This window comes from Haemaphysalis longicornis, unplaced genomic scaffold (assembly GCF_048455015.1).
Source record: "Haemaphysalis longicornis isolate Haplotype H1 unplaced genomic scaffold, Haemaphysalis longicornis Haplotype H1 scaffold_2, whole genome shotgun sequence".
Lineage (NCBI taxonomy): Eukaryota > Metazoa > Arthropoda > Arachnida > Ixodida > Ixodidae > Haemaphysalis > Haemaphysalis longicornis.
Genome location: NW_027526295.1, coordinates 10,710,351 through 10,722,593, shown reverse-complemented (window position 1 = coordinate 10,722,593; position 12,243 = coordinate 10,710,351). Strand labels below are relative to the sequence as shown.

Below are 12,243 nucleotides of genomic sequence, written 5' to 3'. Positions count from 1 at the left end.
CAGAAAACTTTTAAAGTGGTCCGCACTTGAGCAGGCAAGTTCTGTGAGGAGGTAGTGCATGAGAGATTGGCTTAAAGAATCAAGTCCGCTAAGGAACTGTGCCGGCACCCTTTCTTCCCTCTGGAAAGCCACCAAAGAACGCATACATCGGGGTTATCGTCGAAGATAATGGTGCGTGGCTGCACTCCACAGCTCGATATCTGCAGTTCCACCTGAAGAAGCTACATGTGAGCGACACCTTCCTCATCCGCAAACCCGTGGACATCATTAGGTTTCTGTACGACTTCGCCCCCCCCCCAGTGTCTTGCTTTTCAGTAGGCGTGTAAGACCTGTTTGACAGTGTTCCGCAAGGACGTCTTTTACTGGAAGTATAGGACTGTATACTTGCTTATGGAGCAATCAAGTTCGAGATTGAAACGTGCGTTTCCTTTACTGATTTCTTGGATCTGCTTAGGACTTATTTCCGATCAGTATATATTGAATTCTAAGGGACTGTCTATTCCGAAATAGACGGTATCATGATTGGTTCCTGCATAGCGCCGGTGTTAGTATTCAAAGCAAGTCACACATAAAAAACCAGAAAAAAAAATGGCTGCAATTTACTGAACTATTTCAAAAGAAGAATCGCACGCATGTTGGTCCCATCGCACGAGAGAGGAAAGGGGAAAGCTGACTTACGACTCTTCGCCCACCAAACTGATAAAGCCCAGAATCTCAGCTTCCTGCATTGCGCAAGTAATAAAAAAATCTTGCTCGCACACGGTGAGGGACATCCTAGATCGCCAAAGTACGAGGCTAAAAAAAGGTGTTTACCCGACATATCTTAATGGTGGCAGACCAAGTGCTGAAAAAGGTGAAAACAACGAACAGCCCTGAGAGAAGTAAGAAAAGACCTGTGAATCGGCCAGTTGTCATGAACTATGTTCACAGGGTTTCACACCGGGTAAACAAGTGGGCGCTCGATATAATATTCTGGCGGTGCTTTCTGCTCCGGTGAAACTCAGGAGTTCGTGCAAGACTGCAAATAATAAGAAGAAACAAGATTTCGAATGTGGCACGTACACGGCACAGGCGCAAGTTGGCCAGCTGCGCAGCGGGTGTTGTATACAAGATCGCTCTCACTTGTGGTAGGACTTACGTGGGGCAATCAGCCCACTGTCTCTACGACAGATTGCGGGAACATCGCAACGCTTGTGCGAGACTTGCGATAAATGTAAAGGTGGCCACGCGTGTTAAGAGATGTGTTAAAGGTTGTTCGCCAGATTTTCTGAGGAGAGACAGGGAGAGAGAAAATTTTATTTAGAACCACATAGGTCGTCTTCACGGAACGCCGAACTTTGCTCTAGTGCGTTTTTGTTGTACCGCACTAGAGCTAGCTGTTCCTCAAAAGTGGAGGCGAGAGTCAGCCAGGTTGGGTCAATGGGATATGGAAGCTTCGTCGGTGTGCGTAAGTCAGAAATGGTTGGTGTCATGTGTCAGGCACCCCCCCGACAGGGGATGCATGAAAACCCCGAAGAATAGAAGAAAAGAACAAAGGAACGGCCATTTGAAGTGCGCGCTAGGAGCGCGCCAATCAGCAAGCGCCAGCGCCGACGCACCGAGGAATCATGGGCAAAGGTGGCGGCGCACTGGTCGGCAAATCAGGGAAGCCCGCGCATGGGACAAGTGGCGAGATGGCCATATAAGGACAGGGAAGAAGCGAGAGCCAATGAGAGTGCGCCACGGGAGAACCCAGAGGGTATAAAAGCAGGGCGCACAAAAAAATTCACAGCATATCCACGGGGTGAATGATGATGAGTGGGCGAAGCTCCCGAGGGGAAATCATCGGTAAAACCGTGACTCTTCAGTGAAAGTTCGCCCACTACATCTGTGTCCGAACGCAACGTTTAGAAAGTCTCGCTTAAACCGCGCGTCGGCACCTTGGGGCTGAGCTCGCCTGATGCGTTTTGCAGACCCCTCACGAGCTCTCACTGCATCGGGGTCTGCCTGCCGATATGCGCGCTTTCTCGCCGCTTCCCGTTCTCTGACGTTTTGGAGATCCTCTTCGCGCCGCAGCCGTGCCGCTTCGCGTACGGCAGGGTCCTCGCGCCGTTGCCGTGACGCTTGGGCCTCTCGTTCTCGAACGCTGGGATCTTGGCGGCGTCGTCGCGCAGCCAGACGACACGCTTCGGCCTCGCGCTCTGGTACGGCAGGATCTTGGCGGCGGCGTCGCGCAGCTTCACGGAGCGCTTCTGCCTCGCGGGCTCGCACATCTGCAGCCTTATCCATCGGGCGACTCCGAGCGCGCGCCAACAGCGAACGGATTTTATTACAACGCTCCCCGCCATCTAGTAAACAATCCAAGAACTAAACTAGAGGTAGCCACGCCATCTAGTAAACAATCCAAGCGCATCTTTTCATCATATACAAGTACCGCCATCTAGTAAACAATCAAAGAACTAAACTAGAGGTAGCCACGCCATCTAGTAAACAATCCAAGAACTAAACTAGAGTTGGCTACATACATACGTCGAGGATGGACAGACCCACGCCCTAAGGAGCTTCGCCCCTAAAAGAAAGGGGAGGCAAGACAACGGGAGGCAAGAAACCGAAGAAACCAGGAGGCGGCCGGAGCACGTGAGCTTCACGGAACGAGCCAGGGGGACGCGGCCAGGCCATCGACCACGCCATCCGAGCCTCGGCGGGAGCGGGCCGACTTCGCATCGGCACCGTCATCCTAGGTGCACCACGAACCTGTGTCTTCGTGGCCCCAGCGGCATCGGTCGGGCACCAGCGGCCAGCGTCCACGCTCCGTCGACGTTTGTCTCGACGGCCCCGAAAGGGTATACGTTCGGGCCAAGCCTACCTGGAACCTCCAGCGGCAGTGGCTACCAGGGGGTAGCCACCGAGGAAGCACGCCGCCGAAGGGATGACCACGCGCATCGAACGCCGGCATCAAGGACCTCCAGCGAGAGCGGCTACCAGGGCGTAGCCACCAAGGAAACAAGTCGGGACGCGCGGAGCCCACGCCGTCCAACGAGTGACCGCGCGCATCGAACGCCGGCACCGACGAAGCGAGACGACGACGGTTACCACCGAGTCGCGGCCACGCAAGAGTGCGACACTTCAGCGCCGACAACGGGATAGGCCAGTCCAATAGGGACGCAGTCTTAGGACACAACTAGGGAGTTGTGATTAAGTGAGATCACCTTGAGGGTGATAGAATAAGTTGATTTGGACGAGTTGTGTAAACTTTATATTGTAGAGACCTTTGGGTTAGTAGTAGTAGTAGTAGTAGTAAGTATTGTTGAATAAGGCGGACTTAGCCTTGCATAGCTGCCGGCAATTGCTCCGCCTAATCGTCCCCAATACCATATCAAATCTCTCAAAGTCATAACACATCACTTAGTCCTAAAATAACAGACCCGCTATGTCACCACACCTCACTTAGTCCTGTGGACTGCAAGAATCCGAGTAGGAGATGAGACACCTCTCTTCGCACAATCCAGTGGTCCCTAGGAAAAATAATGTTCTCTGATGTAGCATGGGGCACTCCTAACTTCTGGAGATCACGAAAAAAGTTCGTCCGCTCAGGGTTGGTTTTGGAGCAGTTCATAATGAAGTGATCAATGTCACCAGTCACACTGCACGAGGGGCACAAAGGGGATGAAACAATGTTGATTTTATGTAGCCAAGCTGGTGTACGGGCTGAGTCTGTTCTTACGCGGTGGAGCAGACAGGCTTCGGCTCTTTTCAGGCCCTTCGTCACGACTGGTTGATGTACTGGTCGCCACAGCTGCCTAAAGTGCTCGCGAACGGTCTGTTTCTGTATGCGTTGGAAATCGCACCGCGTTTGCACCGTCCTTGTAGAAGATAAGGAAACGAACATGCTGACCTTTGGGTTAGAGTTGAATTGTATGTTGGGATTGTTAGTTAGAGATGTGAGTGTTTATCGTTTGTGTGTAGTTTAAATATTGAGTGCTTTGCGTTAGGATTTTTTTCAAGTGTACATTAAATGGCGTTATGTCAAACACGTCAACGGCTTCCCTGTGCCCATTGCTCCAAGCTGGTAAAGACAACCTCACCATCGGTTCACGTGACAGTTGGAGTATTGCAAGGACATTTCCAAAGGACCCGTTGCTGTTTAGGATATCCACCACAGTGCTTGCACGCTGGTAGTTCTTCTGCCCTTCATTTAGAGAAAAGATGTCGTCTAGCTGGGGTGCATGTAGTGTTAGTCTGCGCTTGTCTCAGTAATACTGATTGCTGCATGTCTAGGTTAGGGTGATATTCCCTTCTCTTCAGTTTGTGTCTCTTAGTGTTTGTTCGCGATGTCCTCTTCCGTTCCAAAGACAAGATTACCGGTCAAGCCTTTGAAGCATTCAAAATGTTGCCAGGAGTGGAAGGAGATTACGCGGTTAAAATCCGGCTTTCGACGCGTGAAATAGGTTTCATGCTTCAGGAGTAGATACCATGTCCCGTCTTGCGTTTATTATTTAGTTATTCATATTTAGGTTATTCATATGTACCTCCATTCTCATTGTTGTTAGTTTGTGCCTCACGTCGTCGGTTCCAGTGTTGTTTCATTTTTCCTGTTCGTCGCACGTTTCATGTCAGCCGGTGCACCTGTGCGCTTTAAGGATATTAAAATACCACCGACTAGCCCCCTTCCAAGCATTGCTCAACTTTGACTCAAAACGTTGACTCAAAAGCAGCCAAAAGGAGGCGATTATTTGTATCGTCTCGAGAAGGAGGTGAGATACGATGTGATGATGATCACTTGAGAAACAGCATATGTTCAACAGAATGACTCGACTAATGCAGTGGATTCAGTGTTAATGGCAGTCATTGTGCCCGATGTTCGGCCTCGAAACCAACATGTAGGCTCTTATTAACTGATTTTATAAATATTGTGTTGTGACAGTGCCTTCATGTGGGCCGTGCCTCTACGTCAGCCGTGAAATGGCCTGTGGCATATGTCTTGGTGCGTTCCTAATGAGATCCACCCCCATAACTTATACAAGACCGAAACTTTATTTTCATTGTGCAAAAAAACGTATTGTTTTCCGGCGCGGACAATTTCCGCCGCTGTCAAAAGTAAGCAAGACACACGTTGAAGTTCGTACGCAAATTGAGCCCGCGGGTCTTCAAAAGAAGATCCGAATGCGTCGCCACCGCGGTACTTGAGCGCGTTGCCGGTGCTGTAACAGCAGTTAGCTCACTGCGTGCACGGCCGTGAGTGGGAATGACCAGGTATTTAGCGCCAGAAGACAATATAGTGCTCCGAAGTATTTTCGCGCCCTCAAACCACCCCGAAGGCTTAGCACTAGAACGACCGTTATGGGGGCGGAAGACAGCCTTTAAGCGACCAAAAGCGGTATCCACCAATTTATTTTCCTTCGCATTTGTCCCTTTTTTCCGCTGTATTTGTTTTCTTTTTTCTCTACACCTGTACGACTGCGTAATTGGTCATATCATTATCGTTGTACTACCTCCCACTCCTACTTGGGCCATTTTTATGGCCTGCAGTATGTTATAAATAAATAAATAAATTTGCAAACAGCAGAGGTAATCGTTCTACGAGCTCCCCTTGTCCCGTCCACAAATCATACCGGCGAGTAGAACCTGTGCGTCACTCACGTGCGAAATGCTTTTTCACTCTCCCGCATCATCCGACCACTTCCTGCGCTGAGCTCGAAGTAGCGCCGTGCGCTTGGATCCATCTTGATGGCAGCAGATGCACGAACATCATCCAACGTTGCCGGCGCGTCGTAGGTCTCCATCTGCACAAAGAGCAGGTGAGGGGCTGCTGTTAAAGGGATACCGAAGTGAATTTGTCACCTTCTGTTTTTGTGTGCATTGCGCTGCAGACGGGCTCAAATCGTTCATCCGCTCGCTAAAGCGGAATTTTAATTTATAAAGCATGAAAGAAGAAAAATGCCGCGCGAGGTCTGCGGGAGCCTCAACACAGCCAGAAATAACGAGAACAGTTCTCACGATGTCATTGGACGATATCCAAACTTAAAAGTTCATGCATGGGGGCTTGCGTGGGTGTCAATGTTATTTTAATGCGTAGCATTCTTTGCCGAGGACCCCAACAGCCAGGAACGTGTAACGCCCTGCATTTCCACAAAAATGCAGATATCGCGGACGTTCCACCTGTAATAGCTATATTGGCTTAAATGGAGATAATTGTTCGAGAAAAATTTTGAAAAAATAACAAAATAAAAAAAAGTTACGGAAAATGGCTAAACTTGTAACGCTTTGCATTTCCACAATAATGCAGATTTCAGAAAAGTTTTAAATGTGATCGTTGTAATAAGGTAAATGGAGATAAGTGGTCGGACGAAATTTCGAAAAGCTAAGAAAATAAGAAAAATATTTAAAAAATACGGAAAATGTCAAAACGTATACACCGCATGACGCTTCCACAATGATGCAGATATCGCGGAAGTTCCACCTGAAATCATTATTATGGACCTGGTTGGTCTAACGAAAGTTTGAAAAGCTGAAAAAAATAAGAAAAATATAAAATAATTACGGAAAACGGCGAACCTTGTAACGCGCTGCATTTCCGCATTACTGCAGATGTCGCAAAAGTTCCAAATGTAATGGTTATAATAACGTGATTAGCAGCATTAGCAGCATTAGCAGATAATTAGTAGCACGAAATTGTGAAAAACCAGATAAAAACAGACAAATATTAAAACATTACGGAAAATGCCAAACCGTGTAACGCATGGCATTTCCGCAATAATGCAGAATTCGCGAAAGTTTCCACTGTAATCGTTATGATAGCGTAAACGGAGATGAATGATCGGACAGGATTTAGAAAACACAAGAAATCTCACTTGACTTCTGTCATAGGAAACAGTAAAACACGAAAGTAAAATGTGCCGCGAAATGTGAAGCTGAGCAAGATTTGCGGGTCAGCGGCTGTCTTGCGGGTATGCTTGGCGAGCGATGTCCTGCTGGCGGGCCGCTTTAGCAAAGGTGTACTTGTGTCATTTCCGTGACGGATATGACCTCAGCGAAATCTTGGTGTATACCGCATAAAACTCGAAAACGATGATTTTGATTGTAGAGTTTAACGCGCCGACGCAACGCAGGCGATGAGGCGCTCCGTAGTGGAGGGCTCCGGATTAATTTTGACCACCTGGGGATCTTTAACGTGCTCCGAAATCTCGTACACACGGTCGTATTTGCTTTTCGCCTCCATCAGAAAAGCGGCCCCGCCGCGGCTGGGAATCGAACCCGCGACCTCCCGAAAACGAACAACCCTAAGTATAAGTATGACGTTATCTTTAGTACTAAATGCTGCTTCCCAGCAAGAAGACCCTGTCTGCAGGTGTGCCCCTTTTACAGGCCGCTTGCTTCGTTGTACAGGCGTCACTTCGTAACGGATAGGACGTCGGCGAAATCTTCGTGTATCCGGGAATAAAACTCGTTCGTGTCAAAAATTCGCTAGAAAAACTCACACTCAAGACAGGTGACTTAAGAATGCTACGCATATAATTCTCTGAATTTCTGCAGAATTTTTTTCTTTACAAAAAACTTTAGCACAATTGACGACAAGCATGTATGTCGGAATGTAGCCCTTTTGGTTTATTTTTCCGGTTTGGTTTGAATCAGAAACTGGTTTGAACCAGTTTCATTCAACTTGTGCTTTGTGTTCAAAACACGAGTTTGGTTCGTTCGAAAGATTGCCTCGTTAGAATCATACTGACACCACTTTTAACGCAGACTTCGCTGAAATAAGCTATATAACTATGAAAAAGGGAATGGCCATGCGACCCACTAGCTCATTCCCCGCAACAGAACCTATGATGTCACACCAGCCAGCTCTGCGATTGGCGGCGGCCGGCGAAAGCAAACGCAAATTAGACAGAGCTTGCCCATTTCGGCAGAGGTAGCCTAACAAGCTTTTGCGCTTAAGTTTAGGACACATTCATTGTATAAAAGTAAGAATGGCGGGATAAACAGTGGAAGTTACTGAAGCACACGTAAACATAGAAGTACCCATGCGTACTGTTGTTGGTACCGCGCGCACTATGCGTGTTTTAGCCGCACAGCAGTCCGCCACTTTCGAGTTGTCTTACACCCACTGGCCGATTGGCGTAAGCGACGTCTTAAGTGACCCTCTTTGTGTAGGATATTCCATGTTTCACGAAACGATTACTTTCTACAGTATTAAAAGCAAGCCAGGTGCAAAAAGAGCCAAAATATCGAAACAACAGCAGACAGAAGTCCGTGCATGAGTATGGTAGCGCCATCTGGGAAGACTGACGGAAAGCAGTGCTGCAGCCGAATCACGCAGCGCAAGTTCGTTTGTATACGCGCGCTTATGACTTCATTTTTGACGTCCCGAAAGCGCACGGTTTGGCGGGAGAATCGAAATTTTAACCTACATTCATTAATTTCTCAGTGAATACGGCATCATTTGCTGCCAGGCAAGGAGCACTATAAAACACCACATCTTTCGAATAAAACAAGCTTTTATTTTGTCCTCATGGCCCTTTTAAGCAAGGCACCAGACTAAGTAGGTGCTGAACTGCTCAGGGCGCAGTGCACATGTGCGACGTGCTTTTTTCGCGCTCCGACAATAGCGTCTTTCTGCAGTGAAGGACAGCGGAACGTCAGAGACGGCGGAAGACAGCCGAAGCTCAGAAATTTACCTGCATCGTTCTTTCTCGTTGTATAGGGTTTACAGCCGAGGTGACGAACAGGCGTAGAAAGCCGGTACAGTGTGGTAGCTGTCCGCGGCAGGTAGATGCAGGGGAGCTTCAGCTGGGTGGCGGCGAGGCAGACGAAGGGGCAGCTACGAGCAGTCTTGTACACGTTCCTCTAAAATAGGAACGAAACCTCGTTCCTCGTTCCTTCCGAATTTTGAAACGAGTTACCGTTACAAGTTCCTTTATTTCGAAAGGAACGCGTTCCAGTTTCAGTTAAAAAATTGGAACGTTTCGTTACTTTAACGTTACATTCGATTTTTTAAATTAAAATATAGGGTCTGATAGGTAAAATAGAGTTGGAATTTTAAAACTATAATCGAACTACGTATATTATACGAATATGAACACCGCCGGCAGCAGATTATCTAGAAATAAAAAGAATCCAAAGGAACGCTCCCTGACAAATTTTTTTTTCAGGAAGCACCGCACAAACCCCAGACATGTCTAACTGCGTTTTTGGTGCTCGTCTATTATAGGTGCAACACATATAATAGACGCAGTAAGGTTCCTGCGCGTCAGATGTGCAAATACAAAGTTACTCACGTGCAGGAAGATAATTAAATTTCTTGCATTAGATTCAATATTACAGTTTATTTAAAATACTTTACAGGACCCTTTGCAGGATTTGGTTAAGGGGGTTACAAAAGTGAAGCGTTGCTGATCGTACAGCACAAATTTGCGAGTAAGAAAACACATTGCAGCAGGCGACAGAATCCAGGTTGGTGCCGGAGCAGGCAAGATGGCGTTCGATGATTCTCAAATGTCCGGTACACCCACGAAGACCCAACTTGCTACTTGCTCAAACAAAACGAAAACAAAACCAGCTATCTCTCTCTCTCTCGTATGGTCAGTCTCGGCGCCGCGCGATTCCTGCGCCCCCGATAAACGAAGTTCACATAAAAAACAGAGAAATGCCTAAATTATCTCAGCTAAACCAGAGTCTTCTCTGGCTAAACCTAGCTAACTCACGAGGGGCTCCGCGTTCGCTCTGGTTCTGTCAACCGACAGGACTCAAGCTTCTGTGAATGGAGTTTATAGTTCTCGCTCTGACTGTCCAAGAACACCAAGCACTTCGGTTTTATTACACTAAAGCCAAGCCTCGAGGACCTACTAAGTTTTAACTAACACACACTGGGCCGCTGATTGGCCAGGTCAACAAAACCCAAATATTTGTGCACAAACAATCACGTGATTCACACTAACACTCTCACTCAAACTTCCAGGTATTCATCAAGGCACGAGTATAACACAGGTTTAACTTGAAACCGACCAACTACAGCAACTCTGAGCGCTGGAAGTTGACCTTCGGGCGGCCTCTCTCAGCTATTGTCCATACGGCGCGCGACTAAAATATGCCCAACAGTGACAGAATTACTGCCCTTTGTCAACACGACGCATGCAATACAAAAGCACCTTGCACTCACGTCGGCCCATTCCCGCCAGATCGGCGACAGACCGCGCCGTGACGAAATGCGCGTGTACTCTGTAACTTCGAGCAGTACAACATCCCGAGACACTGCGGTGCGCCCAGCAATTTTGAGAGCCGGCGACCCTTTGAATGGCCTCACAGCGAGCGCAACTGCCCCGACAACAATGCACCCGCGCCTCGCGAGCACTAATGCTGTAATTACCCCTGACAATATACAGAAGGGGCGGTTTCACAAGGAACCTGCGGCGCCAACAAATCTAACGGCCAAACGTGCATTTCGGCCACCCCAGACAAACGATGAAAGGTGAAAAGCATTCTTGCGGCAGCGCTGTTCACCCGTCGAACGCCGCGTAAGCTCAACCGGCATGAAAGCAAGCCTAAGCTGCGAACCACTGCGTGGTTATTTTTCTGCCTTTAACCTTCTAGGAAGCACAATGCTCTGAAGGGCGGGCAAAATGGGCAGCTTATAGGAAGAGAAACACGACGACTTGTGATTTTAAATGCATAGCATTTTAGTAACTCACAATGTCACGCGGCGTTGGCGTGCCTTGTCGTAGTCCGCATGCGCGCCTTGTCGTAGTCCGCATGCGCGCCTTGTCGTAGTCCGCAGCCAAAGAAATAACAGTTTCCGGCGCCCGGTTTCGAACCCATGACGCCGCGGGCGGAGCGCAGGGTGCCCGGCGCACTACCGACCGAGCTACGAAACCGACACAGATTTCGATGCACCGAACGCGCCTTATATCCTTCACTCATTTCTCATTTGTTTCGAAAGCGCCACAAGTTGTCCCGCGCCTCCAAAACATGGCGACACGGGTCCCGCGATCGAGAGATAGGACTTGCCGGCGCACCCCCTCGGAAATACTGTGCATTTGATCGTGCCCCTCGCGAGGGGGATGTCTTTTTGTAGACGACGCTCTACTACAGTATTGTTGCGAATTTCTTTTTGCTGTGTCTAAATTGTGCATTCCAATTTGGTATCATTGTTAACGCGGAATGCCCATTCACCATCGTACTTTTATTCCACCTCTGATGCGAATAATGTAATCCCCCCCTCTCATCTTACAATATTTTCACTAATGCGAGCTCAGCCAACACTTCCTAGTGAGGGGAATGACCCGTAGTCACCCATTCACATCGAGTTTCCCCTAATTTCATTGGATTGGTTGAACGTATGCTCACTGAGACAAGCAAGCCCTGACCCGCCCAAATACCACATCGACATGTAAATTCCGTGTGGCTGTGCCATGCAATGAAGTAAAGCAGCTAACTGTGCATCATCATCAACAACATTAACAACAACAACAACAACAAATAGTGCCAGCTCTATGGCTTTATCTCGTTTCTGATTCTCCCGCCGAGTTTTTAAATTGTCGCACTTGCGTGAAAACAATGTACATGAGTCAATAAAAAAACTTTCCTCGATAGCTCGTAAATTGTGCTAAGTTTGCGACTAAGAACTTTGTTAGCAAAGTTACATTCTGATTATTACATGTCTACAATACATTACAAGTTACATGTCTATTTGCACTCGAGCTTTGGCATCAAAAACAGCCAAATCCTGGCGATGTAACGGCAGGAACGCCGTTCCTGCCGTTCCTTCAAAAATCTAACGAGTTACCGTTACAGTTCCACCGATCCTTAATGGAACAGTGGCGTGCCTTCGTTCCTCCAAAAAGGAACTAGTTTCAGGAACGCCGTTCCTTGGAACGCCGTTACGTACAACACTGGCTACGAGTCGTTTATGCTTAGTGGTGTCGCGGCTAGAACGCGTAGAAGCGGATAACTCGATGTTAACTAAGATAACTAGCTAAGCGGGTTGCAGAACTGGAGGCAGCGCTAAGTAACGAGCGCGACGAACGAAGGGCCGTTGAGGGAAAGTTAGAAGCAGCTGAGAGGAAGCTAAGAAGCTAGAGAGAAGGCTTTCGCCACAAAATGACGAACACCTCGGCCCATGCAGCGGAGAGGAGGCAGGCACCCAGGTGACACATAGGGCGGAAGATAAGAAAGGCGACAGCTGCTCCCACCTGCTGCAAGATAGACCAGCAAAACCCGTTGGTAAGCAGGGTAAGCACGTGGCAGAAGACAGCCTGGTAATCATTGCTG

At 48.2% G+C, this 12,243-nt stretch overlaps 1 protein-coding gene across 1 annotated transcript in view; it reads right to left on the bottom strand.

The window, feature by feature from the left end:
- Positions 1-12,243, bottom strand: part of LOC144166984 (2-Hydroxyacid oxidase 1-like) — a 93,051-nt gene that overhangs the window by 48,683 nt on the left and 32,125 nt on the right. The window contains exon 2 of the mRNA XM_077696407.1: positions 5,620-5,762. Coding sequence (XP_077552533.1) covers positions 5,620-5,762 — 143 coding nt within the window. The remainder of the gene's footprint in view (positions 1-5,619; positions 5,763-12,243) is intronic.